The sequence below is a fragment of the Anopheles aquasalis genome, chromosome 2 (genome assembly GCF_943734665.1).
Source record: "Anopheles aquasalis chromosome 2, idAnoAquaMG_Q_19, whole genome shotgun sequence".
NCBI lineage: Eukaryota > Metazoa > Arthropoda > Insecta > Diptera > Culicidae > Anopheles > Anopheles aquasalis.
Window position 1 is genome coordinate 21,350,001 of NC_064877.1, and position 9,961 is coordinate 21,359,961.

Here is a 9,961-nt window from a genome sequence, read left to right on the forward strand (position 1 = left end):
ACGTAACAGCGACACAGAGGAGAATATTTTGCGCCAAGAGTTATAATTGATAGGTACTAGGGAATGCCGGTTTGGTTATCTTTGAAAATTGTTTAGGGCAAAGGGTTTTGCTATCCGGGTTTGATGAAGTTTCGATTGATTGAGTAAAAATACTATCCTCCTCGCGCATTCACTCGTAGACCATGCAATTTGACCCCTTTTGATTGCTTAATAAGATACTAGTAGTGAAAATTTCAAGGATAAGAATAGCTATGTGGACTGATGGGATGGCATATGTGGACTGAAAGGATAGCAAACAGTAAAGTCAGTACACGTTGCTATTACCTGTATTGTCTGCTCCACGCGGTATGACAACATCGGCGAACTTTTTTGTCTACAACGATACATCATTAGAGGAGTAAAAATACATCATTGATTCCAGAATTATTGAGTACAAGGCACTTACCGGTGAGCAAAATTCTTCAAAAGCAGGCTTTACAAACGTCATGTACGCGTTCAATACCTGTTCCAGATCTCGGCCGCGTTCATTTATATCACGAGGAACTGCAGTTAGGATGGAAGGTCCGAATTAGTTCCTAGTCACCATTTACAGGCGCGTAAAGGATGGATCTACAACAAACTCTCACCTCTCCGGGCCAGCCTGGTGTCGGAGTCGGTATCGACAAACAGTTTCATATGGAAGAGGTCACGGATGGCGGGAAAGTAAAAGACCAGTATTCCCTCAAACAGCACCACGTCGGCGGGATAGATTGTGATTCGCTTCTCCGGACAGACGGCATTATTCCGGTAGTCGTACTCACTTATTTCCACCTTCTTTCCCTGCAGAATGTCCTGCAGTGTTTGCAGCATGAGATCCTCATTAAAAGCACTTGGATGATCAAAGTTGAACAGTCCCCGCTCTGCTCGCGCCTTCTCCGCATCCGTTAGTTCCCGATAGAAGCTATCCTGACTGATGGTCACCACCTGCAGAATACAAAGCGGAATACGGTTCTCAACGGTTCCTCTTGTACTGCGATAGAATTACGTAAAGATGACAGATTTCGTCCACTCACTTGACGTTGTGTGTGGTCCATATCGGCTTGGCCCAGCTGTTCCATGATGCGTTTGCATACCGTCGACTGTACCACAGGGAGAAGATCCGTAAAAAGAAGGTTCCTATATACTGGCTCTCCTATTTTCGGTGCATATCTCAGGGCCAGGCCATCGACGTCGTAAATTGCGCACTATGCAGTGCTTCTGGGGCTTCCTCCACTACTTACCTTCCCGCTAGCAGTACCACCAGCAACACCGATTAGGAACGGGGTTTTCACGGAATCAGCACACCCATTGGGGCGCGAACCGTTTGCCACGCCATTGTACAACTCGCCAGCGCTCATTGTACCGGGAAGAAAACTACGGAATTGCTTGCTGCAGCTGTTTAAACGCTTGGAAAAATTTTCGTTTCACGCTGCACACAGACTTTTGGTTTGCCACACGTTTTCACAATATTTTTGCTTGAGCACCTTACGGAATCAAGCAGAACCTCGCGGTATCATGCAGACTTTCCGTTTTCATCGCTGAGAAAAACATCGCCACAGCACCCTTTGACAGCGAAGTGTCATAAAAAACCATCGCCGCCGTCTTTGCTCTGAATGTATGTTCCGAGCGACCGATGAGGCTCGTTTCTCTTGGAACTGAAACTAAACTAGACGCTAAACGCGGTGCGATCATCAAGTTACTGTGCGTGCGTGATCTTGAACATTCGTAGGACAAGATAGTGAAATTTGATTGCGTCCAATATGAATGCTGTAAACACGGCACCTCCTTGCGGTGAAAAGGAAGGCCAAGGGGCACCCAACAGCAGCCCGTTGCCGAAACCAGCAAGCGAAGCTTTAAAGAATCGAATAGCAAGTATGTTGAATGTGAATGCTTTACCCACCAATTTTCAGATCGGGTAGGTTCTCTAATAAGTTATCATAAAACAATAGAAAGCCACATTATGATCCTGACGATAAATCTGTTTTCAATATCATTTCAGCTGTACAAAAATCGTAGTAGTAAACAAGCCGATGGATCAGGAAGGGCGCACAACAAAACCAACGCATCATTCGTTGTCCTCCGCTATGATCGAACCGTCCGTGAACGAACCTACGAACGATATCCTAACGGTATCAAAATCACATTTTCAGCAAATGCAGAAGAGCTCATTAGCGTCCGGTAGCTTTATCACAGAAACCCATGGTACGAACTCTTCTCCGTCGGTTCAATCGCCACAAGTTCCAATCAATGCCCGCGCACAGTTAAAACAGGATTCTGTATCGCCATTGGCGAATCAAATGGCTACGACTGGCACAACTCAGCAATTTAGTCTGGTGCTTGAGGCGCTCGCACGCATCTCTCAGACTGTGGAACAAAACACGATAAAACTTCAAGCCCTGAGCAACGAAATCTCACAATATGCGAATATACAAGGGCAGATTTTACAAACGCTGAAAGAACTACAGAAATCGTCCATAGCTCATCGTGCTGAAATGGACATTCGAATGGACTTCGTTAATTCGCCGAATAGTACCAGCATACAAACACAGGTATCAAAAACCCTTAGCGCACAACAAGAGTTGACTACAACTCATGGTAAATCTGTGCAGCCAGTACAGTTAAAACCCGTCGATAGTCTTGAAGATTTGGAGAGACTCGAGAAACTGTCCAAAAACAAGAACTTCGTGGAATCTCTGGCACGGTTTATAAAGTCATTGTTTCCCGCAGATTTTGATGGCACAGCAGGAACCTATTGTCACCGTATAGTGGATCTCTTCTTCACGAGACAATTCCTGACAAAATGCTCATGGACTGGAAGTTCGATAAATGGAATCCAAAAAATTGGATTTCGCTACTTTCCTTACATGGTCAATTTGTTTATTTCTGTAGTGCAGCATGCCTACCCCGAATTTACCGAAAAAGAGGGAATAAAGTTCCTCAGGATGGTTATAGGCCATGCTAAAATGCGTTTACGCGATATACAACGTGCAAGTACAGAACGTAAAAGAAGGAATAAAACAAATCAGGCCGAAGCCCAACCACGAAGAAAAAAAGCATTTCGACCGAAGATCGAAGTCGTTGAGAATAGCACAGACTGTTTCGAGATTGATCCCTTGAAGATTGAAGCAGATTTAGATGAGTTAGATATTCCGAATGGTAACTAATTCAGCCAGATACATAAAGGATGAAATCGGCACGTTGATGGGTCGGTACTCTGAACCGTTTCTATTGGTAAATAACAGTGCATAATTAAGGAATAAATAAGAATGAGAAGAAACATACAACTCAAGTTACATCATTCTATATTTCTGAATCATTTCTGTATGCCAGCCATTTATACTGGAGCTGAGGATTATTTTCTGTGTTCTGCCTCTCTTGTACTTCAATAGGTCCAAGAAATTCTCTATAGACGTTTCCAATGTTTCGCTTGTTAACCGTTACTGCATGTTGCTTTGTTAAAACAGGATGATAAGTTTATTAAAACCGACGAATATCGTTTTACTTTAGGAACTCTGGTGTACGAATTTTGAATGGAAGAGACAGGTAATATTTTTGTGCGCGATGTTTTATCTTAAAGAAAAACGTCGTAAATCCAACCGAAAATATAATAGAATGTGAGCATAATCAAAACAAAACATTAACTTCTTCTGAAACGTGGTGCGGTCAGCATCAAATTACTGTGCGTGCGTGATCTTGAGCATTCGCAGGACAAGATAGTGCAGTTCGATTGCGAGCAATACGAATGCTGTAAACACGGCACCTCATTGCGGCGGAACGAAGGGTCAAGGCGCATCCAACAGCAGCCCGTTGCCGAAACCAGCCAGCGAAGCTCCAGAGAATCAAATATTAAGTTGTATATGAATGCTTTACCCAGCAACTCTCAGATCTGGTAGGTTCTCTAATTAGCTGGCGTAAAACAATAGTTAGCTCTAATTGTGATCCTGACGAGAAATCTGTTTTCAATACTGTTTCAGCTGTACAAAATTCGAAGTAGAAAACATACCGATGGCTCAGGAAGGGCGCATAACAAAGGCAGACCATTCGTTGCCCACTGCTGTGCCGCTGAGTGAATCTACAGAGGTTGGTAATAATCAGAGAGACGATGTTGAAATAATATCTAATGGTACAGCAGGCCCACTACAGGCACTTGCTTCGCAAAAACCATTATCTAATTCAGATTCGCACAATAATGCACCGGGAAATGAATCTGTATTGAGTAGCTGTTCCTGTTCCCCTCAACTTTTATTGAAAACTAACCAGAAACTTGACTTACTGCTTAAGAAAATGAACCGATTGCAGCGTAGGGTAACGGAAATTGAAAAAAATATGAATTTTTTGAAGAATCACAAAAAAGCAAGTACGCCAGTCAGAAAGGAAACTACGATACAACTACCGGGAAACAGCAAGAATACGTTAGGTATACAGGATAGTTTAGAACTCCCATTTTCGCCGGTGTCATGCTTATTCGAGATGGAAAAATTGGAAGAAATGGCTAAGGATATGCACTTCGTTAACTATGTGAAAATGCAGATAAATCGTATTGTTGGCTTAAACGTACGGCAGGGAGAAGGAATCTCCTATTGTCGGCGATTAATCGACTATTTTTTTACTAGATTTTTTATGACTCAATGCACATGGTCAGGACGAGCTAGTCGAATCAAAGAACCATCTAAAAGTGTTGAAAAGAAAATCCGTCTCAAGGACTTCAATTATGTTATTAATATGTTTTACGTGACAGCGAATTATGCTGATCCTTTGTTTTCTAAACAACAATCCGAAGTAGTTATCAGAAGTGCGATTAAAAATGCGATAGTACGGCTGAAAGCACGGCCTCAACAGACGACCTCAACTATTCCAGATGGTGCGATAGTAACACCAACTGAGGAATTGCTGCCAAATATGAACACGATTGATTGCGTTGAATCGCCTGAGACGATGGAATTTGATCCTTTGGAGATAAAATCAGAGCCAGAATCTTAATATAAAATAACTGTCGAAGTGCTATTCTGTTTGAATATTAAAAGGTATCGTACAAGTGAAAATGCTAGCGATATTGCAGTTATGAAACACATCTTGAACTACGATAAATTAAAGAAATCCTGGCACCTATGGAAAGTAAAAGACTAAAAATAGCGTATGGTTTCGTCCTCTCGTATTGTTATTTCGCCTGGTTATTTCAATGATATTTTTAAAGGTGGGTAGTTCATTATCGATAAAGGTGATCTTGTATCGTATTTATGGAATTCTGTTCCAGGAATTTGAAATTGATTTGGTGCGATGTTTTTCTTGAGAAATTAATCGCGAATCGTTTGACGGAAAAATAATAGAATCAAAACAAAACATTAATTTCTTCTGAAACGCGGTGCGGTCAGCACCAGATAACTGTGCGTGCGCGATCTTGAACACTCGTAGGACAAGATAGTGAAATTCGATCGCGTTCAATACGAATTCTGTAAACAAGGCACCTCATTGTGGTGGAAAGGAAGGCCAAGGGGCATCCAATAGCGGCCCGTTGCCGAAACCAACAAGCGAAGCTTCATCAAGTCTGTTGAATATGGATGCTTTACCCAGCAATTTCCAGATCGGGTAGGTTCTCTAATAAGTTATCATAAAACAATAGAAAGCCTACATTATGATCCTGACGAGAAATCTGTTTTCAATACCATTTCAGCTGTACAAAAATCGTAGTAGTAAACAAGCCGATGGATCAGGAAGGGCGCACAACAAAACCAGCGCATCATTCGTTGTCCTCCGCTATACCTAAACTTGCTTCTCTTAAACCGATTACTGATCGTAATTCCCATTATACTACACCGGAGAATGAATTTGTATTGAGAGGAGAGCAGCAGCAGCCGACTGATACCAACCGAAAACTTGACTTGGTGCTAGACAAACTAACTCAAATGGAGGGTAGAATGATATTAATTGAGAAGCAAATGTATTTGTTGGAGAAAAAAATCGATATGCATTTGTCCTTCGGTCCAGTACCGGGTTCAAGAAAGGACAAAACAGATAGTCCAGATAGTTCATTATCAATGTTTTCGCCGGTATCGTGTTTGGTGGATTTGGAAAACCTGGAAGAGTTGGCTAAGGATAAGAACTATGTTAATTTTGTGAAAACCCACATACAAGGTACGCTACGTACCAAAAGACGAAAACCAACAACCGATCAGCAAAGCATATTAGCAAGCAGAAGAGCAGGCCAAACGTATTGCCTGCGAATAATCGATCTCTTTTTTACCAGATTTTTCCTAACTCAATGCGGGTGAACAGGATCTGTACGGAATGGTGTTAACAGAAAAATTCGTTTCAAAGATTTCGTTAATGTGTTTCAAATGTTCTACGAGACAGTCCACTATGTCGACCCTACATATACTAAAGAAGATACAGAATCGTTCTTGAGACGGATGCTTGCAAATGCCACCCCACGGTTCCAAAACCCTCCAAAAATAAAATCAACCAGTCGCTCGAGAAAAGCACCAAAACCGAATAACAAACGAATTTTAACAAACACCAAAGCGATCGAGAACATTGAATCGTTTGAAATAATGGAGTTAGATCCATTGGAGATAAAATCAGAATTAGAATCATAGCAACACATAATGAACGAAGTTTTGTGTTGCTTTCTCTATATCAGAAGTATCGTATGAGTAGAAATGCTACAGAAATAACTGAAATCGTATACAGCAAACAATTTCATGTATGAAAAATAAATTACTACAGTAACGTGTGGTTGTGAACAATCGTATGTTCGTGATAAAGAATTTTTTTTTTCAACAATACAACATCCTGACCCCGAATTTACAGAAACGAGGAAGAAGTTTTACTTACGAGGTGTTTGATAAATGCTGTTCCTTGAAGGTTAAATGGTAGAATCAGAAAAGTTGGATGGTATTGAGGTGCAGATCAGAAAGAAACCAGGGTATATAACGGTTAAAACATTTGATTGGAAGACATGGTGATTTGGGAATTTTCCTCGCATTTAGCGCTTTTTTCCCCAGGATTCTTACCTGTGAAAAAGAGCGAAACAGAAAAGAAGTCTAATTTAACGTTGTGGTTTATTTTTTGTTTGCGAAAAAGAGGCAGCAGAAATAATTGTACATTTCCGTTGACGACAGAATTTCTTCACAAGTTACAACGGCTGATGCCGATAGAACTCTGGAGAATCAGCTGATTCATGTGCGCATGCTGTTGTGAGGAATCTCGTAGCCCAAAGTAAACAAGCGCCGCACCGCACAATCAACAACACTCCCGCCGCACCGGCTTCCTCCGTTCATTCCTCACCGTACGCGACATGATTTGCCGAACGTGAATTTTGGAGTCCGTGTTCTCTCCCACCTTGATTTTTTGGGGTGACCTCTACGCGTAGCGAGCAATCGAATCGGATGTTCCGTCGTTCCGTGCGTGTCTTGTGATCTTGTGGCAAGTTTTCCTGGATTCCATATTGTTTTCTGTGATCGGATACCAACCCATCGTATCGTTGCACTTTGTGAAGGGCCTGTTTTTGGGTCAAATCGCACGTTTTCAATTTTCCCCTCGGTCTCGGTTGTGCACACTGATAAGAACGGCTATAAGCCACTGTCTGAAGGTAAGATTGCTCGGTTGTCGCTGGTTCTGATATCACTTGTGTAAAGCATATTCATTTCTCTTGTAGAGATTATCAAGCTATTCACAAGATCATAGGATATATTACCGGCTGCTGATCACGATCGAGTACCGTACGCCATGCCATCGGATGTGAAGGAATTTCTGCGCCAAGCAGCAATGCAGGTCGGTGCGGGGGGCTCAGCGGGCTTCGTGGAGGTGTGCATCATGCATCCGTTGGATTTGGTGAAGACAAGACTCCAGCTGCAAGCCAGCCCCACCGCTGGGACGGCGAAATCGACCGTAAGGCCAGCCTCATCCGCATCCGCACGTTGACTATCGGTTTCAGTCAAGGCCTCTCGCTCCATTTCAGACCTACTATAATGGAGTATTCGATTGCATTCGCAAAATGGCCCAATCGGAGGGTTTGTTTTCATTGTACAAAGGTATCCTGCCACCGGTGCTCGTCGAAACACCGAAACGAGCGGTCAAATTTCTGACCTTCGAGCAGTACAAACGTTTCTTCATGTTCGGTTCCGACAAACCGACACCCTTGGTAAGGCATGTAAGCGATTGGTGCTTTAATCTTGCGGCTCTAATTTTTTCCACCGTTTTGCAGACGTTTTCGTTGGCCGGGCTTGGAGCAGGTGTGACGGAAGCCATTCTGGTCAATCCCTTCGAAATGGTCAAGGTTACATTGCAGGCCAATAAGAACAAGTGAGGCGCTGTGCAGTACTGTGCCACCGGACAACTGATACACAATCTGTAATCCCTGTTCTATCCTATTTCGCCCGCACCACAGAATGGGACAAGTGCCAAGCACGTGGGCCGTCACGCGTCAGATCATTGGAGAATCGGGCTTTGGATTGAACGGATTGAACCGTGGCCTAACGGCGACCATCGGACGGAACGGCGTTTTCAACATGATTTACTTCGGTTTCTACCACAGTGTCAAGGGCATGGTCCCGGAGTACAAGGTATCAAATTGCTCACGATCACTGGATCACAACTCATTGGCACACTGCTGCCGCTTCAATGCAACACGACTGGCAATCATATGCATTCAACCACACGACGTTTTGCCAAGTCTCTCGTCCGCCAATATGCTAACATAAAGTGTATCATTTTCATCTGTTTCATGTTTCATGCGCTCTAACCCCCAACAGACAGGCCTTAGGGTATGGTTAAGGTGGAACACTGGTAAGTGGGTAACCCTCTATGACATTACTCGGGTCCTCTTTCGCATTCCGCAACCAACCGTTTCTATCTCTTTCGCTCTCTATCTCTCTTTCGTTTGTTTGCTGTTACTAACCCTGGCCATCTGATTGTCCGCTTCGATGAATGCCTCCCATCCCGCCGCTTTCCATTTCATATTACATAATTGGGAACTAACAGACGATCATTATGAGTCTTCTGCTTTACCCGGTAGCCCATTAAAATAGCCAGTGTACCCTACACCATCTAATCGTTTTTGCCCAGTGATCTCTTCCGCAAAAGGTCGACCGCAATGTGTGTACTCTCGCTTGATATCTATTTCCCTCCCCTATAGGATCCCGTGCAAGAGTTTTTACGAAAAGTCGGTATCGGATTCGTCAGCGGAACTCTCGGGTCGATCGTTAACATACCCTTTGACGTGGCGAAATCACGAATTCAGGTTACTATTACGAGTTTTTGGGAGCATCCTCCATCCATCTGCTTTGCTAACGCATGCGTTTTTTGTTTTTTCGTCCACAATAGGGACCACAACCGGTGGCAGGGCAGGTGAAGTATCGTACCACATTCGGTTCGATGGCGATCGTTGCCCGCGAAGAAGGTTTCGGGGCACTGTACAAAGGTCTCACACCGAAGGTGATGCGGCTCGGACCGGGAGGTGCCATCATGCTGGTCGTCTACGATTATGTGTACGCGTTCCTGGACGATTACTTCAAGTAATTGAGCAATTGTTTACGTTCACGCGTGCGCAAGCGAGATCAATGGAGAGATTTTGAGAGGCGGTACATCATTAGCAATATAACGCGATTGGAAGAAAGCATCATAAGTCCACAAGTTGGAAACCGAACAAAGTCCAAAGTCTTCACTCCGCTTCCCTCAATAGGGGGGCTTAGGATGGTTCTTTGCATTTATTTCCATTCAACACAAACCAGGAAAAAAAACTGAAGCATTTTGTCGAGAGTATTTTTTTAAATGTTACGATGCATGAGATGCAAGTTTAACGTGCCCCAATCGGTGGTTTCGATTTTCATCCACCGAGAGGAAATGAAGATATACACACACTAAAAGGAATGCATTTGGCATTGTAAAAGCTTGTTAAAACATAAAGATGTATGTAAAATATATACAAGAAATTGTTTCTATTCCA

General features: G+C 43.1%; 3 protein-coding genes across 9 annotated transcripts in view; 2 read left to right on the forward strand and 1 right to left on the reverse strand.

Annotated features, from left to right (window-relative positions):
* The window catches only part of LOC126570105 (uridine-cytidine kinase), a 5,937-nt gene extending 4,426 nt beyond the window's left edge, over positions 1-1,511 (reverse strand). For 2 of the 3 annotated variants that reach the window (XM_050227625.1, XM_050227626.1), the window contains exons 1-5: positions 1,260-1,511; positions 1,053-1,118; positions 627-963; positions 446-543; positions 325-373 (exon numbers count right to left, since the gene is read on the reverse strand). In XM_050227625.1, coding sequence (XP_050083582.1) covers positions 325-373; positions 446-543; positions 627-963; positions 1,053-1,118; positions 1,260-1,376 — 667 coding nt within the window. In that variant the 5' untranslated portion in view covers positions 1,377-1,511. The remainder of the gene's footprint in view (positions 1-324; positions 374-445; positions 544-626; positions 964-1,052; positions 1,119-1,259) is intronic. The other variant, XM_050227627.1, reaches the window with a different exon arrangement.
* A 115-nt stretch (positions 1,512-1,626) lies between these two features.
* Positions 1,627-6,766, forward strand: LOC126570222 (uncharacterized). Of its 5 annotated transcripts, XR_007607830.1 has the most exons (4): positions 3,681-3,907; positions 3,993-5,604; positions 5,690-6,150; positions 6,263-6,766. XR_007607830.1 is itself a non-coding variant. In XM_050227810.1 (3 exons), the coding sequence occupies exons 1-3, from the start codon at positions 1,779-1,781 to the stop codon at positions 6,271-6,273; spliced, it is 627 nt and encodes a 208-aa protein (XP_050083767.1). In that variant the 5' UTR covers positions 1,627-1,778; the 3' UTR covers positions 6,274-6,766. The 5 variants fall into 5 exon arrangements, 3 of the variants coding, with proteins under 3 accessions (XP_050083767.1, XP_050083765.1, XP_050083766.1); XM_050227810.1 differs by lacking the exons at positions 3,681-3,907; positions 3,993-5,604 and adding an exon at positions 1,627-1,933; XR_007607829.1 differs by having other exon boundaries at positions 5,690-6,766.
* Positions 6,767-7,074: 308 nt separating this feature from the next.
* Positions 7,075-9,961, forward strand: LOC126580752 (mitochondrial 2-oxodicarboxylate carrier). The gene is made up of 7 exons (XM_050243991.1): positions 7,075-7,606; positions 7,673-7,905; positions 7,976-8,158; positions 8,222-8,319; positions 8,405-8,579; positions 9,152-9,256; positions 9,340-9,961. The coding sequence occupies exons 2-7, from the start codon at positions 7,744-7,746 to the stop codon at positions 9,532-9,534; spliced, it is 918 nt and encodes a 305-aa protein (XP_050099948.1). The 5' UTR covers positions 7,075-7,606; positions 7,673-7,743; the 3' UTR covers positions 9,535-9,961.

What these genes read in the sequence shown, in the direction of transcription:
- LOC126570222 (XM_050227808.1), top strand. Translation starts at nt 1,779, where the DNA reads ATGAATGCTGTAAACACGGCACCTCCTTGCGGTGAAAAGGAAGGCCAA. An exon ending in CCCACCAATTTTCAGATCGG is followed by an intron (nt 1,934 to 2,017) that starts GTAGGTTCTCTA and finishes ATATCATTTCAG; the next exon opens with CTGTACAAAAATCGTAGTAG.
- LOC126580752 (XM_050243991.1), top strand. Translation starts at nt 7,744, where the DNA reads ATGCCATCGGATGTGAAGGAATTTCTGCGCCAAGCAGCAATGCAGGTC. An exon ending in TTGCAGGCCAATAAGAACAA is followed by an intron (nt 8,320 to 8,404) that starts GTGAGGCGCTGT and finishes CCCGCACCACAG; the next exon opens with AATGGGACAAGTGCCAAGCA. An exon ending in TGGCGAAATCACGAATTCAG is followed by an intron (nt 9,257 to 9,339) that starts GTTACTATTACG and finishes CGTCCACAATAG; the next exon opens with GGACCACAACCGGTGGCAGG.